The 23133-nt window shown below is 40.5% G+C and overlaps 2 protein-coding genes across 4 annotated transcripts in view; one reads left to right on the top strand and one right to left on the bottom strand.

Annotated features, from left to right (window-relative positions):
• The window catches only part of MOCS2 (molybdenum cofactor synthesis 2), a 121300-nt gene that overhangs the window by 37898 nt on the left and 60269 nt on the right, over window positions 1-23133 (bottom strand). The window lies entirely within an intron of this gene.
• ITGA2 (integrin subunit alpha 2) overlaps window positions 1577-23133 on the top strand; it is a 72121-nt gene continuing 50564 nt past the window's right edge. Inside the window, exons 1-2 of one of the 2 annotated variants that reach the window (XM_058043343.1) lie at window positions 1577-1655; window positions 20195-20318. In XM_058043343.1, the coding sequence (XP_057899326.1) occupies window positions 1610-1655; window positions 20195-20318 (170 nt within the window). In that variant the 5' untranslated portion in view covers window positions 1577-1609. Of the gene's footprint in view, window positions 1656-20118; window positions 20319-23133 lie in introns of those variants that run through there. The other variant, XM_058043342.1, reaches the window with a different exon arrangement.

Genomic DNA, 23133 nt, shown 5'->3' with positions numbered 1-23133 from the left:
GTATACACTCCGCAGATGGAAAAAAAAGCTCCCGTGGCTGCTCTTCCCAGCACAATTTTCTCACTTGTCCCTGGACCAGTCTGGGTGTTGAAGCTGATGTTACTGCTTCAATTATCTGCACTTTTGCTGCCTGAGATGTCTGCAGGTCTCCTGTGACACTGTGCAAGGGAAACAGAGTGCTCCCAGAGACCTACAAAGGTGTCCCTGGTGATGACTGACCAAGGGCCTTCAAAAGGACGTTGGAGTTCGATGTCTTGGGAAGTGCTCACAGTGAGTCCATGTACAAGCTCTTTCATTAGGTTGGGTAATACTCCTGTGTGTCCTGTAAAGTTAATACAATGAAAGAATCCAATGTAAATTGTACAAAGACAGGTCCCTGCTGCACTTCCATCAAGTGGATTTTAACATCCTGGTGGGGATTTCTTTAACCGCATGATGTCCACATAAAACCCATGTCCAAAAAATCCTGTTGAAAACTACATGCTGACAAATGCTGAGAAACTTCTTCATTTTAATTTACAGTTCAGTTTCCAAAGGTTAAAAACAAATAAGCTGAGAGAATACATGCACTCCTTAAATAATAGCTACAGTGTGTCACACCTACATGGTCATGACCTAGATGGCAAGGAGGGTGAAGGAAGGAAGCTTTTTTATTTCAATTTTCCAGGCCAACTGTCTTTTTCATTACACAATGTTAATGCCAAGAAGTTCAAATTATTCAGCAGAATTCATTGTACAAAATGAAATACATTCCATATGAAAAGGTAGTGCCATAAATTTTGGTATTTACTGGAACTGTGGGATGGAGAAAATGCATGTTTCTCAAATACTCTGCACATACAGTATTCAAACAGTACTGACAAGGCTAGGTAGGCTGAAAGCTTAACAGCACCTTGCATAAGAACTCTTTCTGATTGCTTAGGAAGTCAAAATCCTCATCTCCCTATTTTTGCTGGCTTTGATTCTCTTTGTCTACCTGGATATTGGCCTGGCATCTAAGGAAACAGAGGCAGCTATTTTGCCTAGACAATACCTCACCATCATTGCCAAGTCCGAGACAGTTGTGTGGCAAGACTTCTGGATCCTGTTTCACTCCTGCATAGCTGGGGGCATATTCTGCAAAAATTTCATTTAAAGAAGAAGATATGGACTCAGTGTCATCAAACGAGCATTTTAATAAGAAAAAGAGGCATCCCCAGCCCTCCAAACCGCTGTTGCCCGGGGTACCCAGGGCGGGGGTGGTGGTGTCCCGATCCCGGAGCCCCCCTTGGGCACGCAGCCTTGGGCAGCGCCGGGCGGGCCGAGCGCGGGGGTCTCTCCTCCAGGGAGTCAAACCAGGAGGGAGCAGAGTGGGGCAACCCGGCGGCACAGCCTGCAGGGGACGGCACGGCCGGCTGCGCCGCGGGCGCGGAGCGAGGGGCGGGGGACGGGAGGAGCTGCCTCCGGCCCCTCTGCGGCCGTGGATCGCAGGGGGCGTGGAGGAGGAGGAGGAAAAGAAGGAGGAGGAGGAAGAGTATTTGGGGGCGGCTCGGAGCAGGTGGCGCTCAGTGTCGCCCTGGGAACCGGCCAGCTCGGAGCGGCCCCGGCCCGACCCCGCAGCGCGCTGGCCATGGGCTCCGCGGGCGCGGCGCTGCCGCCCCTGCTCCTGGTGCTGGGTACGTCTGTCTGTCCGTCCCGCCGCTCCGGGAGGCAAGAGAGGAAGGAGGGAAGGAGGGAGGGGAGATCCAGCGGCGGGCGCGAGGTGCGGAGCGGGAGCGGGCCGGGCGGAGACGCGCGGAGGGTGCGCGGCTGCGGGCGCGGGCGGGCGCCGTGCATCGGCGGCGATTTTAAAGCAGGTTAAACTCCTGAAGTGGCGTGGATTTCACTTTGCCGTGAATGGACTGTGTGTGCGCGCGCTGGAGCGGAGGCAACGGGGACAGGCTGATGTGTGAATTTAGGATTATATGATGATTCTACCTTTTTAGGCGCGAAGATGATGTTCTCTTTGTGAATGCTACTCCTATTTGCAGGAGTCCTCTAGGTCTGTTACTACACTGTTGGGCAGATGTCGCTCCTTGGACAAGGATAGGGAAACTTGAACCATCTCCTCCTTCTCTTGGCTAACTTAATTACCATTACATCTATTTTCCTGGGAACTATAAGCAGTCATATTCACTTGCCATGAGCAAATTCCCAGGCAGTTTCAGAGTTTTAATATTACTGTATACTCTCAAAACCCCTTAATTAGCAAGTCACCAAAGAGGCAGCATGAAAATGAGTTTTCACTGATGAGCTGTTCTAACTTGTTCTTTCAGTAACTATAGCGAACACTACAGAGGAATGTGTGGCTGCAGGGTATGAAATAAAATACAAAAATATTAACCTGTGATGTGATATATAGAACAAAACCAACCGGACAAATTTTTTTTTTAAAGAAACAATTCTGAAAAGTACTAGTGGACAAAACATTTTACCGTGTACTTTTGCCTAATCTATAGTTTATTCTCCTAGTTACAGCTACTGAAAACTAGGACCATTAGCATTCACTGTAATTCATGGGGCCTTAAGACTTGCAAAGGTTGTAGAGCAGTGCTGAAAGCAGATAAGGCTGATTGTGAGAGGAGAATTCCCCTGGCATTTTGAGTGACAGAAGTGGGATAGGTCTGCTTCGTTCAGGCACTAACCATGATTTATCTCAATTTATACATCTGAAAGCTGTCATAATTTTGATTTCAGATGTGTCATGACATTTGATGTTAGTGCATACAATTACTGGGTTAATACTTGCTAAGGCCTTTTTGATCTTGTTGGAGTAACAACAAAAGTTTCAGGACAGGAGAATTTTCAAGTGTTTTTAGAGTTCTGCTGTGGTGGTACTCTTGTACCACCTCCCACAATAATTTTCAAGTTGTTTGAATCCTAGTGAACTGGTTTACTTTCAAAGGTGATATTCTTAAGTTTAATTGGGATAGCTTGGCTGAATTAGTCTTTGCTTCCGGAAAATATTCCAAGTTATTCCATAAAACTTGATTTTTATGCCAGTATATTAACTTCTGAATTATCAGCTGTATTAAATGGGTCACATGTGGTGCTTTGCTGTGTCTCTTAAATTCAACTAAAAATACTGCAACAGTGAAGTAGTGGGTTACTCTTTGCTGATGTGTACTTTTGTGTCTGGAACGTAATTAAGACTTTGTAGATGCTACAAGAAGAAGAGATCTGAAACAGAACTATCATTTTGATAGCATTTGCTACCAACCTTGTTAATTGTTGACCAAAAAGTGTATAGCATAGAGAAGTAGATTATGTCAAGAGGACATAATGATGTATAATAAATGAGGCATTAACAGGGCAACCTATGCAACAAAGTCGGAAACTTTTATGTTGCTACATGATGCTGATATATTTGCCACATCCAGTTCTTTAAATTTACATTTTAAGTATGCATTTTTTTCCTTATCCTGTTCTTAAAAGTCAGAGCCAAAACAGCCCAGCTCTCTCTGAGAGTGAAGCCAGTGGAAAATACAGTAGCTTTCCTGGGCTCAATTCTGGTAACATTTTCTTTGGAAAGCTCTAGTGCCCTCATGCTTCAGAGGAGATATTTGAAATTTGGCAGGAAGGCACTATTTGCATTGTCTACCTAAATTTGGCCAAGTAACAAGTCTGCAAAACTGTATTCCTCTGGAAAGACATGCATTTTTATCGGCTACATTCAAAGTTAATTTATGTCCACATTGTTGTGTACCTCGGTCAGATGTTTCTGTGTGAGGTCTTAGATGTACACCTGCAAATATAAAAAATTTCTCTCTTGATATCTTATGTTACTTGTTATTTTTAAAGCAATATCCATTGTTGTTTAAATCACTCTGCTTTCCAGTTTGCTTTTCTATGGTGGTCTCCTGACTGTCTGTACTGCATACTCTTAACTGCTTCCTGGGCTTCAGATGAATGAACTTGTTTTCCTTTTTATAAGAATAATTAACTTCAGAGTGAGTTATCATGTGATAGTGTTGGAGGACCATATATAGGGGAGGAAGTAAAATTTGAGGTGAGCTCGCCTATACTTTGTCAGCAAGCCTTCATATTGAAGCCTAACATGCACCTTCCTCCAGCAACCCAGGATGTGAACGATACAAGTCTTAGCACATTCATAAAATCTCCACTCTGTGGAGTACACATCCCTTGAACTCTTTAATTCTGAAATGAAAACTTGCAGCGACACAAGGGTTATGTCTTTTGGGCTACGGGTCTACCACATGAGTGCCATGGATTCTCAAGTCTCTGTGTGGGATCCAGGCAGACCAAAGGAGGAAACATGTCTACTTGAAATTGGGCTGTCTGTGTAGAACAGAGAGCTTCCAGTGATGGAAATTCTTGTAATAGGCTGTAAAGCCCTATAGAGGAATAGGAGACCCTACTTACAGACTCTTTTTCTTCAGTATGCTTTTGTTTAAATGGGGATGGAAGTTGTGATAATGGCATTTAACATGCAAGAGCTGGAAAGTGCCCCGATTAAGTTGGCCACCTGGATTTGTCTCTTTTGCACATCAGTACACCATGCTGTCACCACCTATGAACAGAGAAAGATGGTGTGATCAGATAATGAGCTGGAACTCCTGCCTTGCTTAGTTTTGAAATTAGAAAGTGGTCTAATGAATGAGAATTACATGTAGGATTAAGAGAAATAAATTTCACTTTTTTCCTTACAGAAGTGTATTCTTTCTCACTCTCTTTTTTTTTTTCCCCCGCAAAAGCTGAGTACAATTTCAGACGAGTCATTTAAATCAAATCTTTGACATGTGGTTGGAGCTTTTGTGTTCTTCTCTTTCTCTTTGCTCAGCCAGGGGTTCTCAAAACTGAAGCTGCGTTTTCACGATCTGGTTAAGCTGACCTGAATGTGGAGCTGACGCTGCAAGGACATTTCATCCACTCCTGTTTGCATGTTTCCACCGGTTTCTCTGTGCTATCACTATGGCTTAGTCTTGGGAACAGGTCAGGGACCCATTTGCTTAAATAATTTTTTCCCCCTTTTGAGCCAGGTTAGTTTTGGAGATGAGCTAAACTGATCCTGCTCACTTGAGCAATTTATTTGTTAGTGCTGGCATAGGGTACAGTCAGAACTCGTGGCTAGAGGAGGGAGGAAAGCTGGAAAAGTCTTTCACTTGTAGCTGTCACTTCCACTGGCTTGAGCTGGTTGTGCAAGTGCATCTTGATGTGCAAAACTGCTCTGTATTCACTTCTGTGACCGAAGTAAATGGAAATTGTGTTTTAAATGAGAAAAAATATAAGGGTTTAGCTGTATAACTAGATATCCAAAAGTGGTAAGTCCTTTTTTTTTATGGAGGTAAGGATGCTCTCTCATTTCACTTGAGTGTTGAAAAATAAATCCTCTGTCACATGCAAATACTTAAATGTTTATTTTCAATGTATGTAGGCAATAATCAACAAGGAAGCTGCTAAGACTAATATATACATTAAAGGACATGGCAATGTACAAAGCAGAATGAACTAAACTGATAACTGAATAACAAATGGAAACAAAACATTTGGTGCTATAAATGAAGCTAAAAATCGGGGTGAAAATACTTTCAAAGTGCAATCATGAACACCATGTTAAATCTGTACAGCCTATTTTGATTTCTGCCTTTCTACCTCTTTGTGATCATCTGTTGATACCTTGATGTTTTATTATCATATTAGTGAGTAATGTTAATGTTTAAAATTATTCTGTAATCTGGAGATGGTTTGAAAGAAGGACCTAAACATGAACTCTTCTTAAAGTAAACCTGTTTCTAGTTTTTCCTTCTTTCTGAGATAGCAAGAAGTAGCAGCACTACTATGTATTATTTTTGGAGTTTTGCCTCTCACAGCATTGCAGATTGAAGTAAGGCTTCATTCATACTGCATTACAGGACTTGTATTTTGTATTATGTTTATTTTAGAAAGCATACAGGCTATTACCATCAGACACCTAAACACATTAACAGTTAATATTTATTTGTGCATAATTTGGTCAAAGTCAACATGAGATCCTACCAAAAAGTTTTAACTGTGTGCTGCCTCTCTCTGGAACAACATGTGAATTGTTCTTTGCTTTTTTGATTCAGTATCACAGCACTTTAATTTAAGAAGTTAAAGAAGTAAAAGTACAGCTACTCCTTTTTTTCATTGTGCTTCCTTGCCACTATATAAATATTATTCATTGTGGTCTTTCTTCACTATTGTAATTTTGAATGAATGAAAGTGGGGTTTGTATGTCCTTCTTGTGATGTATTTTCATGAGGGCTAATAACTGGAACTACCAGTGTAATGTCTTAATGTCAAAACAGCTGAATGTGAATAAAGTACTTTCCTTTAGGATTAATGCAGGTAAAAGGGAATTTCTGCATCTCCAGATGAGTAAAGCAAGTCATTTTCCCCAGCAGAAATCTTGTGCAGCCTCTATCCAGTGTTGTTATTTTCATTTAAAGGTTTCCTTTGTTAGGCTCTGTGCGGGCTGGTTCCCATTTCCATGGTGACCGTGCTGAAATGCAGACAGGACACAGACTGGTTTCTCATCGGCATAGCCATGCACTTGCATACCAACACATGTTATCTGCTTGGCTTAGGACATTTCCATTAGCAGTTCTAATGTTTAGAGCTTCTTTTCTCTGGAGCTTTTAGACCACATAGTGGTCTGGATACTACACAGTGTTGGGATTTCACACCCTGTGCAGCAAGACAGAACAAGTTGATAAGCTTATTTTTTTGTGTAAATATTTTGGCTCTACTGTTCCAATTTAAATTACTCAAGGACATCAGAGAACTGTCTGAGCCTTAGTTTTCTTTTCTCTTAAAAGTGATAACACAGAAGGATGTTTATTTATAAACCCTTAGGTGGAAGACTGACATATACGTGTGCTAAATAGTTATGGGAACATACACCTTCTTAAGGCACTGATAAAAGGATAATAAAAGCAAGTGAGTGTGAATTACACAGGATAAATTTTGTCTTCTGTCTGTATTGGTCGAATGTGAGTATGTGTCTTTGTTAAGCAATATGCAATAATCTTCTTCCTGCTCATATTGTAATCGTTTTCTGAGGTGGTGAATACTAAAGGCATTAAGTGGTGTCAACATAAGCATTTCCATCACTTCCAAATAAGGCTGTGATTTCTGAATTGCCAAATAAACCAAATATTCTGAGTGTTGGTAATCATTATTTTGAATTATTCCCTGAGTAGCATTTCAGGGTCCTCAGGGGAGAAAATTTTATTTTCTCCTGGAGATGCACATGCTATAAAAAATATATTAAGACTTGCATATTATTCAGGACTTAAAAGAGCAGGCAAAGAAGAAGGATCAACACAGACTCTTTGAATGGAGGATGAGCAAAGACATTTTGTGTGCAACTGAATGGCATGTGCATGGTTGAATGTCACACATGATGAATGTCACGGATTCTTTTGTCCCTTTTAAGTTGCTGTTAGACAGGGTGAAGGGATTGGAAGTTATGCACAGCCCTGATGGAACTCTTGCCTTATTCCTGATTTATTTTGCCCTTTGCAACCTTCTTCCAAGTTTATCATTCTTCTCTTATATCATACACTTGCATGCCCTTTATTTTTTTCTTAATCACACAAATCTTCTTGCATAACAGGTTGGTTATTTCTAAAGGACAGGCAATAAAGAAATCTTGGGGGAAATTACTGTCAACAGCAGGCTTCAGGGAGGAAGCTTAGTGCATGGTAGAAATACCTAAGGAAGTAGTGGAGTTTGAGGATGGAGGGGGGGCCGTGGATAGGTGTGAAGGATTGAACTAAATTTTTACCTTTTATCTATATGACAGCTAATCTATCTGCCTGTCTAGCTGTCTGTCTCAAACATAAGGGACCTTAAGCAGGGAAAGCTGGCAGTGGTTGATGCTCTGTTAGGACTGCAGTACAAAGCTGTGTGTGATAAGAGTGCAGATGACCAGGCTGCTTCACCCACTGGATTACCTGGTGAACAAGCTGCAAGATTGGTGTTCTTACCTGACTGAGGAGTAGCTGCCTTGCGCTAGGTCTGTGTGCTAGTGCAGCTAAGGATGCTGTTACTAGAAGCTGTCAGTGTTACCAGCACTTCCTGGGGGATGTGCCTGTGCCATGCTCTGTGCTGCCTGCAGTGAGGTAAACCATTAGCTATCAGTGTGTCTAAATTTCCACATGCACAGCAGTCACTTCTCATAATTCCTCAGTTTCTGTGACTGTTGTGTTCAAGTTTCCCGTCAGCTAGGAGAGCACACTGGCTGAGAAATTCTACTTCATTATATATTCAGCTTAAAGAACAAAACAGTAAACTGCTGCAGTTCAGGCCTAAATTTATTCTTGGCTGGTCCTATTCTCTTAGCTGAGTAGATGTCTGCGTACATGTCAAATCGGAGCAACTCAAGTAATGAATTTGTGTCCTGGTTTCTTTATAGCAACATGCTAAATAAGGAGAGTAAGACACAAAAGAATCTCCTTGAAGGACCTGTTCAAAGCAGCAGCAAGTGAACTATTATGTCCTAAGGCCACTAGTACATCCTAGATAGTTACCAAATATCACTGCAGAGGAGAGTGTGTGACTCAAATGTCTCTGTGCCTGTATTCTTATTTGAATTTTCTGTTTGAAGAGAATATTAATTGCTACCTAAACAATAGCAAAACATTTTATGAAATAATTTTTCAGTGATTCAATTTTCTTACCAGTAAATTCTAATAAGACAATGACAGCAGTCTATAATAATGAATTTTAACACTATTTTATCCAGTATTCCTACTGTGTAGTATAAAATTCAGTTGTCTTTATATGCAGTATTTTAGATGCACATAGAACAGATTTAATTTAAAATATTAAATTCAGATTTCACTGAAATTCCTCAAATGATAATTTAGCTAACCTTTTCTGCATAGAAAAAATTTAAGTGACATAACACTTTCTTTAATCATGTTCACCAAAGAAAGTTCCCATTTAAACATATATTTATGTCAAATATAAAACAGCAGAAATTATGAAGAAGGAACTCTTAGTAAGATGGGCAAATATAAACTGAGAAAAATCCAGCAGTGCTATTCACATAGTTCTTCTGCTAATAATAGTTATCTGTTTAACTCTAGCCAAATATCCTTTTGTTTCACTGTATCTACTCTCATTCTTTATTTTTTCGCTTTTTTTTTTGGGTGGTGGGAGTCACGGTTGGTACGTATTTATTTTTTTTCTTTTTTGTTTTCCCTTCCAAGCTGCCAAAAGCCAGTTGATCATATTGAACAGTAAAAAAGTACTTGAGTCTCTGGAGTTGTCCTTCTGAGAAGCTGAGAGCTACAATAGTCTTTGGTTCTGTGAAGACAAAAAAGCAACTGTTCTGCTTTTGTGGAAGCAAGAATTATCTCCAGAAAACTCTTCTTAAATGTACATGGGCCCTTCTCTCTGACCCCAAAATGTACAATGCCTTCATTTTACTAAAAAAAAAAAAAACAAAAAAACCAGAAAAAAAGATAACTTCCTTCTGAACTCTAACCACAGTACCTGTCACCAACCTGAGCCCTGGCATCTGGGTAAACCCTGTGTGGTGTGTGGGCTGAGGGCTGGAGGAGTGCCTTCGGCAGCCCCAGTTCACCTAAAACATGGTCCCCCTGCCCCAGAGTGCAGGGTTCAGTGCCTTGGACTCAGCACTTTAAAATGCACAAAAAACCAGCTTCTTGCAAAGCAGGAAGACTCCTGCAGCTAACAGGTGGATCAAGAGTGTTTGAACTCCATCCTTCTCAGGCACCATCATAGGTGCTTCCTGCTACTGAGGTCAAGGATGGGGAAGAATTCTGGGAGACAAGTATCCGATTCAGCTTTCTTTCGAGAGGTAGCTGCTTCAGAAGTAATGGTAATAGTCATCCAGGAAATATGGGAAATAGTTACCTAGTTCCCCCTTGAGCCTCATGGTGTAGATTCACCCCTCAGTGTTTTCCCGAAGCATCCTTGCTACCTGGCAACAAAGCAGTCAGACAAGCAGTCTCTACCCCATATATTGAAACAAGGTCTCAGCTCCTCCCAGGATGTATATTCATGTTTCCAGACAGGCAAAGATACATCTTGCCTGTGGCCTAATGTCTGGGCACTTAGCTGGAAGGAGTTCTGAGTTGGCTTTTTGGGACCAACTACTCATATAATTCACAATTGGTAATTTATTTGTGCACAGAAAGTTACATAGCTATTCAGTTAAATAATTTAATTATTACAAGTCAAAATAATTAAGTTGAAAATCCTTCATTGCCTCTTACTGTTGTATCAGAGTGGGTTAACAGTAGGGTAGAATACTTTGCTCTTAGACAGAGCTGCTTCTAAACCTGATTCATATTCTAAACTTTTGTGCAACTTTGTGTAATGACACCTAAGTGACAGGTAATTTTAGGTTCATTGTGGGCTAGCCAGCTGCTGAAGTCTGGGCTTCCTGGATTGTTTTCCTAATTTTAATGTGCTTAAATTCTGCCTAGACACTATCTGGTGCCAGAATTGATCATTTCAAGGTGCATTAAGGTGCAATTTCAGATGAGTGATTGGGACCACCTGCCTACCCTTCAGGATACCCAGCCATGAGCTCCCATTAAAATCAAAAGCGAGAAGTAGTCATTACTTCTGGCATAGGAGAACAAATGTTCTGATAATTATAGCTCTTCCAAGTATTGTGTTATATATCCTGCTTTGGAGTTTTTCTTCTTGCAGGAAGCTGATGTAGCAAACTTTTTGCAGCTGAAGCTGCTCTTATTTCTGTGGCTGTCTGTGTACAGGGTACAGAGCTAAGCTTCCAGTTAGCTTCAGAAGCTGTGAGGGAGGAATGGGGTCTTAAACATGCTGCCCTAAAAATGGTATGATGGAATGGTCACTGGACCCACTGCAGTCCTCATGCTTTAGGCTGTGACACTGGGGTGGCAGAGGGATGGATGGTGATGGCAAGTCCCTCAGCTTTTTTCTAGTCTAGCCTTTCAGGTCACATTTAACAGTGATATAATATGATATAACACACAGTATACTATGTTACAATACACTGTAATTTTCATATAGGCTAGAGTGTGATATGGGTAGGGAAGTACAGATACCTGTGCTTGCTTTCCCTTCTTGATACTTGTGTGAAAACCTGCATTTTTGCTTTGTACAGTCATGTTTTCATAGCAGCTGAGATGAGCAAATGTGGCATACAGGGTGGCAGTCACATTGCTTTCAGTGTGGTGACATACATTTCCTCTCTTACAGTTGTAGTGTGGCTCATGGTTCTCTGACTATATTTGGAAATATTCCTGGTTTAAAAAAGAGAAAACATGACCACTGATAATGTGGACACAAGGGAAGAGAAACTGCTGGAGTGAAATGCCACTTGGAAAGTCAGTTTTTATCATAGGGAAACATGCAAGGTTTTTTGTGTTTATCATCATTACTTGTGAAGGCCAGTGACAACTGCATAAGTAACATATGTATGTGTACAGCTTGTTACCCTCACGTACTTTTAATCTCATTGTGGTGTTGAAAAAAAATTTGGTATTCTAAGAACAAAGTTGAAAAATCCTGTTAGTACCAAGATAAAAGAAAAACTGCATGTCATAACAAAATGATAGAATTTAAGTGAATTTTCTGCAAAATAAAGCTTTTCCCCACTGCAAAAATGGACGGAAACATGCCAAGATAATAAATTTGAGTAGGCTTGAATACTTGCTGTCTTTATTAAAAACTCATAGGAAGTTGTCAGTCCTGCAGGAGCTGCTCCTAACACTTATTTGGAACCAGTCCTTGTGTGTATAGTCGGTTGTCTGGATTTCTTAACTACAGATGAAGAGTAGTTGATTTGTCTGCTCTGGAAACCAGGAGGGCAGTATCTGGGCCACAAGTAGGGAGTTACCAGGAGAAAGACAACTCATGTGGACTAACTAATGAAATTGTGGATAAATTTAATTAGATCTCTTACTCTGCAGCAGTGTCAGAACAGCAAAATAGATAGCCCTAGTCGTGTTAGCACACTCTCTGCAACTTTACAGCCACAATTTGTGTCCTATGAGGTTTGGGCTACTTTTATAGGAGGCTATTGATAACTCAGTGCAGCTTTTGCATTGTGAACCATTGCAAGGGAAAGGCAGTGTCTCAGGCTTTCACACACACCGAGGCTCTCAGGCTGGAAGCTGACCTATTTCCAGGAAGAAGCAGTCAGCCAACTAAGCCAAGAAAACTTGCTGAAAAGAAGGGGAGGAAGAAGGGTGGGAGGATTGTTACTAAATGAGGCATTGTTTCTCTTTTGTTCCGAGTGGTGGATTTGGGGGAGGCTTTTTTGCCTATAATTTATTTCTACTCTAAATGTTTTGTCTTCGGTTAATTATTAAGAAGCCTGAAATATTGTGGCTGTTGTGATGAAAAAGTTGGTCTCAAGACAACAGAAAGTAAAACAGTTAGATGAAGTAGTAAAATGAAGACTTGCCTTTTTCAAGCTTCTGTAAATGCATGACATAGTGACAAAGAAACTGAAGTGAGGATTATACAATATTTCAACTGCCAGTATAAACAGTGTCTTGCCAATCACTTTCTTTATTCTTTTTGATTCCTGTAGAGGTTCACATTGTCTCTATTTAGGAGGTTGTTCTCTATAAGAAGTGTGTTCAGTTTTAAATAAAACCAGATTAATGTGATTATAAAACTGCTCTTTTAGTATATGAGTATATGACACTCTACCGCTGAGAGTGTGCATATTGAAGAAAAAATTATTACAGAAAGTAGAAAAGTAAATATAAAAGAGAAAACTAATGAGATTTTTTTTTTCAGTTATGTTGACCATACTGGGTAAAGGCTACACTTTTCCAGATTGAATTATAAGTAGTCCTTTATTTTTCTTGCATGTTGGCATGTTGGATTGGATTCTGTGTAGCCATTTGTGAGTATTCTAAAGACAGATAAAAAAGTTATTTAATATTTATGTTCATTTGTAGGAAAGTCCCAAACAGTGAAACCAGTACAGCTGGAATAGTACATTACAAAAGGAAAAAATTTACTTTTTTTGTGAGGATTTTGCTCATTGCAGTGAGAATTGCTTAGTGGCTTCTGAAAGCCACAATGAAGAACATCCATATTGCAGTTCAATAGAGTAAAGTACCTGCATGCTTGTTGTTGTTTCCTTAATGTTACCACAGTCTTGTCAATAAAATATTCAAAGCACAACATATTATGAAAGCTGGGTAAGTTCTTTCTGTAAGAATACTTGACTAATTCCCGTTGGATTATTGCTCTGGTAATATATGTTCTGAATAACAAGGGAGTAACATTACTCTGAAACCAAAATGTTGTTCAAACAGTGAAGTAAGACTAAATATATTTAATATAAAGCAAATACTACTTGACTACCCTCTTTCATAACTTTATTGCTTCCCCTTCCTGCCTTCATTCCACCTTCTGGCTAACATTGCAAGGACAGTAGGTGATTATAGTGTGAAGGTGGTCTGTAGGTGCCTGTACTCCCTCTCTAACTCTGGAATCTGTGAGCCAACTTCAGCAAACCTTTGCAGAGGGATGAAAAAATCAACCAGCTGGGTATCAGACAGAAACAAAAGCTCTTTTTAAAGTTCCCTGACAACTAAGGAGATCCAGTGTGACTTTGCACAATAGAAAATAGCTGAAAATCTACCCCAAAGAGAGCCCTTAGAAATATTTCAGTCATGAAGAAAGCTTGAACCAGAGTGTGCATCCACTGTGAGATGAAGTCAGTGGAAAACAACAGCTACAAGTTCTCTCATCCCTCCCACCCCTTTCTTTTCTCTGTCCTCAGCAGGGTCTGACAGGCTTCAGGGCCCTGCTGATGCATGCTCTTTGGAGGTAGAAATCTTTGAGACCAACAGAAAAATTTTCTTTGTGGAATTTGTCGCAGCTCTTTTCGAGCAGTATAACATAACAGGGCAAAGCAAAGCCCTCTTCTGTAATGAATAGATATTTTTTAAAAGGCCAGACTGAGCAATTAAGGCAATGTCAGCAGCCCACATCTTAGTGGCTGCCAATCTAAGAAACTAATTCAGGAAGCAACCAATAATCCAGTGGGGTATTCTTGATTCATTTTTCCACACAAAATAATTTATAGATGAAAAACCGTAGTGCATGGTTTTAGCATAATGCCAGGCCATGGCCTTGCTTTTCCTTGGTGACTACATGCTTACCCCTTCCAGCCCCAAATCCCTCAGCATGCTGCTGACCTTGCGTTTGGGTTTCGCGGGGTCAGCTATCCTGCTGGAGCTGGCAGAGGGGGCAGTGGTTATAGCTGTGGCTGGGCTCCCTAGCGGAGGGGAGCTGCCAAGGATGCTCTCCTGGCACTGACTGACACAAATGCTCCCTCACAAAGACAAAGGGTCACTTAGCTGGGTTATATAACAAACTTTTTCTGGTTTATAGCTAGTAGTTGTTCAAGGAATGGAACACTATGACATTAAGTTAAAAAGGCAAACTTTCCTACTGGCAAGGTTAATATTAGATAAATTTAAAACTTAGTGTGTGGTGGATCCTTGCAGACTCAGTGGTCAAAGTCCATTGTCTCTTTTTTTTTCTTGATGCTGTCTTTGCTAGATCTGTTTGATGGAGAGAGATAAATAACAACAGCAGAGAATGCCTCTGACTGGATATTTTAATAAGAGGTGAGACTTGGCATAACAGACTCTAATTTATTGCCATCTAAATTTGGCACATCACCTTTGCAATGTAGTAAAATGTGATTGAAAAGTCAATCCTTACTATTTAGAGTGAAAACAAAATGACACATTTATTATGATACCTATGATACATTCTATTAGAGTTTTACAAAGTTGTTCCACCAAATGAAATAATCAAATATAAAAATCAGATTTCATTTTTTTTATCCTGTTGATTTTTTTATGCTTGATGTTAATCTGAATAAGGGGCTTCAATAAAACAGCTATTATAATGTCAGCATCAAACAGACATTTTTTGCTTGATCACTTTAAGCTGTGAACTTTGCTTACAAAATCAAAACAATTATGAACTGGGTGTACCTAATACGAGCTTTTACTTCATTAAAACTTGCTTCAGCTTGTAGTGCAAACAGAATGAAGCAAACAAGGCATTAGAGCTATCATTAGATATGTCATTTATAGTTACAAAGGAATTTCCACACGTTGAGGCTTAAAGGTGCCCAGTCATAACATGCATTATTTTTCATCCTGGTATGAGAAAAAAATAAATCCTGGTGTTAAATTATAAAACCAGCTATATAACTACACTGCAGCTCCCATGGCTCATACTGCAATAGTGCGGTTGCTTAAATATGAGAATTCCTAGGGGAAAAAAATGCCATGCAGAGAGATACTCGAGCTTATTAGAAAGCTTAGGGTTTCTTTTATCCCTTTAGGATTTCTTTTCTTGCATTTCCTTTCTCAAGCTAGATGTTGGGACTACTGCACTTAGTGAAGGTGTTCCCTTTAAACTGAACTGCCCAAGCAACTTTCCCAGTGGAGAGGAACTGTTGCTTTTGAAGTCTGCAGAGGGGCCTTCAGAAGCTTTAGGCTCATATCTAGCTTCCTTTGTTCCACAGAGTCTGTTTACTTGACTGTAAATAAAGTGCCATTTACAGACAGAAGTTAGGAAGTGAATTTTTACTTGAGCGACCAATCTCTCATCATGATCATTAGGTCACAAAGTAGAAGTCTGTCACCAAAAGCTATTAAAATCCAGATAGTGAATTAGTTTTCTTTATTTCAAGACTCTTAAATTATCAAAGTTCATTGCCTGAAGGCAGCAACAGATACAGAATCGTTCCAGCCTGGAATATACAGTACTTTGAACGTAGATGCTTCAATGATTGGCACCCTTTTAATCTATGAGAGACCCTCTTATTTTGCACAGGCTTAAAATAGGTCTAAAGGAAACTTAGAATTTTCTCTTTTTTTGGCTGCAAATGCTTGAGTTTCTTTTTATGGATACTATATAAAGATAGATGTACAAAATGTATAAAAGCTGTCCTTATAGTGTAAGCACTATATCAGATGGAAGAAAATGGCAGGAAAAATGCCTACTATATTATTGCCAGTATATACTTGCTAGGCCCAGCCAACTAAGATTTGTTTGGAGTAGATCTAAAATAATCTGCTGATTATTATAAAAATGTGGAATTTAAAATGTGACTGAAATATGCTGAAACTAGGCTGATCTGTAAGAACACTGCAGACAACAGTGTATCTTCAGAGGCTGGGTTTTATGATTTTTTTTTTTTTTTTGTTCTTCTCTTTTCACTGTCCTTGACTGGCTGCCTGTCCAGAAAGTGAACATGATAGAGTCAGATTTGAGAGACCTGTGATCTGGCAGACACCTCTCCATTGTTCTAGCTGTGCATTTTTGCTCTCAAAGAGCAGCGCTCTGATGCTGCACTAGTGCAAATTATTTAAAAGAAGAAAATCAAGCCCCAGTGGTAAATGGGAAGGATGGGTGAAATGGTTCAGTGAGAAGAAGGCCATGGGAAGAAAAAAAGGACATTGCTTCTGTAAGCTGGGGTGAAGCCCAGGGAAGCTACAAGGAGTTGAAGCTTCCCAGTGCATGGGCAGGTGCATTATTCCTTGCTCCTTGGAATAAGCCCCCATCTTGGAGAAAATAGGACCACAGAGGGTGGCCCTGGAAGGTTCAGGGATGGATGTTACACACTGGTGGGAGTTTTTGAGGACAAGGGAAGAGATGAACAGGCAACACATAACCTACCACACATTTTGCTGACCCCGCCTGTCTTGTCACAGCACCCCAGGGGAATTTGAACCATGGGGACTTTCCTTCAGGCTGTTGGCTGTCATACCTGCTCCCTGTATTTTCACCCAGTTCTGGAGGAAACTTTTGCCCTGCCTGTAGCATTTAACAAAACTCTCACCTTGGACATAAATTAGAAACATCTTCCATGTATTTGCATCAAAGTTGTCCAATGCACTCAGCAATGTAACCATTTGGCTTGCAGTATGATTTGCTAATAAGTAACAGTCCAGAGAGTCAAGAGTTTTTCTCTAAATGTCACTGGATTTTGGGTCAGACTGGAACTGTTCATCATTCTATATTGCTTTCATCTGTTTGAAAGCCAGCATTTATTTTCATGTGCAACATATAATGTGGAGAGTTCTTCTTCAGTATTTTCATGTAGGATGTTGCTGTGTTATAGTCTCCTTTGGCCTCTTGAGAAAGGGAAACTGCTAAATCATGCTTGATTTCTGACTGAGAATAATACAATTTAGCAACAGACACAAAAAAAAACCCTCAGGATATGACATGCAAAAATGTTTATATAAAATATAAGTATATTAGATCACAAAGGAATTACTGGCAATTGTCGACTACTATCTCAATACACCGTTCCTTGTCCTCAAAACCCAGACATAAACTGTGATTATATGAGGTTGTGTTTAGTGTCAAAAGGCTTGCAAAATACAGGGCAATGAGTCTGTACACATTCTCTTCTCCAGTCTTAAACAGCTTGACTCAAGAAATATATTTCTCTCTAAGGATGTTTCTCAAGAAACTATACTTCTAGCAGTGGGTGACTTCTGGCTTTCCAGAGGCTGACTGTAGATGTGGTTGTTTGAGATAACTAATGTATGACTTCCTGTTTGAATTTGTGGTAAAAAAAGTAGTAACTCTTTTACTGTTGTATTTAGTCTTCTGCTAGTGATATTCCTGTTTTGAATTCTGCGGGCAAGGATACAAAATACATTGAGACTTTCTACAGGTCATGAACTTTTTCTGCAAACCTGTGTGATTTTAATATTTTCACTATGATTTTATTATCATTATTACTATTGCAATTCAGCTACTGTGATGGGCTGTTTCATGCTGATATAAACCCTGTTAACCTCTCTTCCAAAGCTGCTCCTGGGACCTAGGAGAAAGTGATACCAACAGTAAGCTCTCTGCCCATCAAAACTAGAGAAATGGTTAGAATTTGAGATTATATTTTTAAGATGCCCTCTCCTTTAAAGTATCCTTGTTGTAAGGGATTATTGAAAAAGCTTCTTCTTTACTACACAGTGACTCATACTAAATTATTGTGGTGAGGCATATTTGTGTGTAAAGCAGATAAAACTCATTCTGTCTGGGCACACAGGAAGGGAGGGGAAACATGAGGGACATTGTTTAACCCAGGAGCAGCGCTGTGAACCTGCCTCATCTGGAAACCTCAGGGAATAGCTGAGGTCATGATTTCTTCCATCATTGCCATTTTTGGAGGCTTTTCAGGAGCTCTAAGGTGTTTCTCAGCTGGGCTGTAGCTTGTTCCTGGAATCCCACTGCTGTCTCAGTCCTTCCACCTCCACTCTGGGGAAGCAGTTACCTACTCAGAGCAGAGTCCCTCAGGGGAGTCTGGTCTTTTTCCTGCAGCTCTCCCAGTGCATATTCTCCTAGGTATCCTCCTACAGTTCTTGATCAGAAAAACAAACAGGCCCTTTATGGATGAAGAGTGGGCCCCCCTGTCCTACAAAATTGACTTCGTCCCTAGTCCACATAGCTAGCTCCTTCCAAAATGGCATGGAATGGCATGCCATTATTCCCAGGCACGTAAGTGCCCAAGAAAAAGCAATTAAGAACAAAACCATATCTAAGTAGAATTGCAATGTTAAATGTCACGATTTATTAATGCTGTTCTACCTTGCATGTTTGTAGCTCTAAGCTTTCCTGTTTGGACAACTGTTCAGACTGTTTGGACTGAAAACAAAGGCTTCTGGCATGATAATGAAATGACTCAAAAATTTAGGTTTTGTGATGCAGCAGATAATCTCATTTTTATTCCAGTGCCACAAACTCAATTATAAACAGTGTTAGCAGGTACAGTGAGGCCATTTTGTTTGAGCAAGAAAATTGAGGTGAATGGAGTTGCATCCAGCTGGTAGATGGTCACAAGTGCTGTACCAAGGTTCAGTTTTGCTTTGATATCTCCATTGCCTGGATGAGGGGATCCAGTGCACACTCAGTCAGATTTTGGGTGACACCAAGTTGGATGGTGAGAGTGTTAATCTGCTGGAGAGCAAGAAGGCTCTGCAGAGGGATCTGAGCAGGCTGGATCATGGCTGAGGCCAATGGTGTGAGGTTCAACAAGGCCCAGTGCCAGGTCCTGCCCTTGGGTCACAACAGCCCCAGGCAGCTCCACAGGCTGGGGCAGAGTGGCTGGAAAGGAGCTGGGGGTGCTGGTGACAGCAGCTGGACATGAGGCAGGCTGTGCCCAGGGGGCCAAGAAGGCCAATGGCATCCTGGCCTGGATCAGCAATGCTGTGGCCAGCAGGGCCAGGGCAGGGATTGTCCCCCTGTGCTGGGCCCTGCTGAGGCCACAGCTCCAGTGCTGTGTCCAGGGCTGGGCCCTCACTGCAGGAAAGGCCCTGAGGGGCTGGAGAGAGCCCAGAGAAGGGCAATGGAGCTGGGGCAGGCTCTGGGGCACAAGTGCTGTGAGGAGCAGCTGAGGGAGCTGGGGGTGTTTGTCCTGGAGAAAAGGAGGCTCAGGGGGGACCTCATCACTCTCTACAGCTGCCTGCAAGGAGGTTGTGGCCAGGTGGGGTCAGCGTCTTTTCCCAGGTAACAACCAATAGTGCAAGCTAAAATGAGATCAAGTTGCACCAGGAAGTTTTAAACTGAACATTAGGAAAAATTTCGTCCTGGAAAAGGTTGTCAAGTATTGAAGCATTCTTCCCATGGAAGTGGTGGAATCACCATCCCTAGAACTTTCCAAAACATGTGTAGTTGTAGCCCTTAGGGACATGGTTTATTGGTGGATTTTGCTTTGGGACATGGTTTATTTGGTGGTTGAGTAAGGTTCTTTGAACCCCGTAATTCTAGTGTACCTCAGCAGGCTCGTTGATGTGTTTGCTGTGCCATAAGCCTAACTTATGCCTGAAGGTAAAGGAGGATAACAGACCTGTGAATCACTCTTTTTTTTTTTTTTTTTTTGGTTCAGCTAAAACATTCCCATTAGTAATGCTGCAACTTTTGTTAAGACAAACAGTGAATGAATCACTGATCTCTGCCCACAGTAATACAACACACATAAAGAGTGCTAGAAGAGGCATTTGGCATGGCCAGGGTACTGTGGCAAAATCACTGTTTTTTCAAGCATGTGTCAAAGGCTGTGTTTATTTTCTTCTGTTGGGGGAGCTGTCGCAGATGAAGAGCCTTTTTCACAGGGATCAAAATTCTTCCTTAATTGCTTTGGTTATAATCATAATCTTTCTGTTAGCAGGCATTCTTCATAACTGCTGTGAAGCCTACAATGTTGGGCTCCTGGAAGCAAAAATATTTTCTGGTCCACCAAGAGAGCAGTTTGGATATGCAGTTCAACAGTTTATAAATGAACAAGGCAAATGGTAAGCATTTTGAATGGGTTGGTTTAGGTCCAACTAAAAGGTTAAGTAAAAAAATGTTGCAACTCTTAATATTTCTTTTATAATTACACATCTCATTTGAAGGGATTCTGGCTAATTTGTCTTTATATTTCAGCTATCTTTTTACAAAGAAATACTTAATGTTATTAAACCAAAAGTTGAGATATTCTAAAAGTACGTGCATGTGATGATTCATGCTTTTTTACTTAACACCATGTCTTTCCTTAACCTGAGGTCATTCTTATGGTAATTTTTTTCTTCATCTCCAATACTCTAACTAGGCTTACGGTTTCTCTAGAATTTTAACTTGCATTTCATTCCTTTGTGTACCCAGAGCATCTCTGTTGCTCTTTCTGCTCTTTTATACTCTTTATTTTACTATGTGGGTATTTCCCCATTTTAACATTTTTAAGATCAAAACAAATTATTAGGCCTAGTGAGTTCTAATTATTAGTATTAAAATTAAACTAAATGGATATAATTTTGTGTCTGATACAGTATTAACTGTTTGCCTCACAAGGGATGGTGTATTTAGATGTTTATAACACAATCATAGCAAAGTATTGTTTGCAACATCTCTTCAGCTACAAAATTTGACCTGAAGTCCTCTGTTGCCACAACATTGGCTTGATGAGCAATTAGTAAAATATTTTTCCTAGTAATGTTGGTTTCAAGAAGAACTTTAACATATTATTGGGAGTAAGTGCATTTAGTAGAAAACACAGTGTTTCCTCTTCTGCAGCCTCAGCAGGCACAAATCTTCAGGTGTCTTTATGTGTAAGGACTGTAAGTCTTAGATAGCTGTTGAGAACTACTGAACTCTTCAGTGGCTGTTTGTGTATACATGGGTTTAAGTCTGGAGCAGAAAGGCCCACCAGACTGTACATATTATGGAATGCTGAGACACTTCGGACCGGTCATCCTCCATGGACAGGAACTGTGTCAGAACCCAAATAGCCACAAACTGGAAGTTCTGCTTTTGTGACAACACCCTCAGGAACTGCACTTTTTTTCAGTAAAGAGAAAGAAAGATGTCACACAAGAAAGTGTATTTTGCCATTAAAATTTGGAAAAGTGGCACAGAGTGATGGAGGCAGCTGAGAGGTTTGTGACCACGCCGCTGCCATCGGCTGCACACACACACACACAACCACGACTTCCCAGAGGTGTTGGCTTCCAGGGACCAGGAGACACAGCCAGAGCAGAGCGGAGCTGTAGCCTCTGAATTAATACCTTGGCATTTTCTCTCCCTCAGCTGAGTAGGCTTCCAACCTACCCCCACTCTTCTTCTGATGCTGTGGTGGCTTCTCGCTGCATTTCTGCCTGCTTTAATTACGTGTTTAGTCACCCATAGATCAGAGATCTCTTAAAAAAAAAAAAAAGGCAACCAAACCCCCCTCCCCACCCAAGTTCTGTGTAAAGCCATTTACAGGAGAACGTGTGCCTGTACTGAACTGAACATCTTGGTTTCATATATGGAGAAATTGTTGTGTTTTATACTTCTAGCGAGTTTTTCTGAAAGCCTGCAGAAGAAGCAATAGCTGCCTGATCCATTCAAGCTATTTATGTTTTATATTTCCCTCTTTTAGTTTTGCTTCTAATATAAAAACTCCTCCATTACCACTTTCTCGGATAATGTGTGCTGGATAGAAGGAAAAAAAAAGTAACTTTGCTTTAACTTTTCCTACCTTACAGAATCATGGAATCAGTTAGGTTGGAAAACACTCTTAGGACCATGGAGTTCAACAAATCTTCTCCTAAGTATACAAATATATTGAATCTGGTAAATTTTTCTGTATGTAGGCACTTCACCATTAGTTCTTTCCCGGCATGGTGTCTCATGTATCTCCAAAAATCAGGGAAATTTTATCAGTTTGTGTTTAAGTAACGAGGACTTGTTAGACACTCTTCAGTGAAGAAAAGCCCTTTTCAGTCTTCCACTCAAAAAATCATTAGGCAAGCTTAAAAAAAAGAGTGAGTCATGTTCGAATGTCTTGTTCTCTTAATTTCTTGGCTATTTTATTTTTCTGGGGACAATAGAGCTTTATCTTGTATGCATTATTAAAAACCAAACAAACAAACAAAATTAAAACCCAAAACAAAAAACCCAAGCAAGCAGACAAAAAATAGAACATTCAGTCTCTTTCAAGTTGTTCAGTAGAGTTGTTTTCTCCTATGAGCCATGCGGAGGCTGCAATCCATGCGCAGAGTTCTTGTTGACATGGCTGAACTGGGAACAAGATAAACAGTCTGAGATAAGATCAGGGTGATTTTTCTGTCTGAGGGGAGCATTTATCATCATATGCTTTTGTGGAGAGATCGTCACTGTGCAGCAAGAATGTGATGTATCAGAAAACTCTGTCCAGGCACAGAGAATGGGGCTGCTCACCACACCATGTGCTTACTGGGGTGCCATCTCTGCCCAGAAGAGATTATCCAGAATCTGAGCTCCACCAGAAATTCTGTCACTTCCTAGATTTTGCTTAATAAGTTCACAGGGTGCTATATGAAATACAGCTTTAAAAAACCTCCTGTATTCAAAGAGTAGAAAGGAGAGCTACAGAAATATAGCACATGCCAGTTATGTTATTCAGCAGTATTTCTGGGAGGTGCATCTCCTGAGGCAGTAAGAACTAAAGAAATGATAAAGAGAGAATTTTTGCAAATTGTTACTGGCTTTCACTTTTTCTTGGAGATGAGTTCAGAGAGAAAAGGGAAGACAGTCCAAAAGGGAATGCAGGACTATTGGAGTCTGGCACATGTTGGGACACTGTGGCACAAACCACCAAGGAAGACT

Source organism: Melospiza georgiana, chromosome Z (genome assembly GCF_028018845.1).
Source record: "Melospiza georgiana isolate bMelGeo1 chromosome Z, bMelGeo1.pri, whole genome shotgun sequence".
NCBI lineage: Eukaryota > Metazoa > Chordata > Aves > Passeriformes > Passerellidae > Melospiza > Melospiza georgiana.
This window is presented reverse-complemented; position numbering and strand designations above follow the sequence as displayed.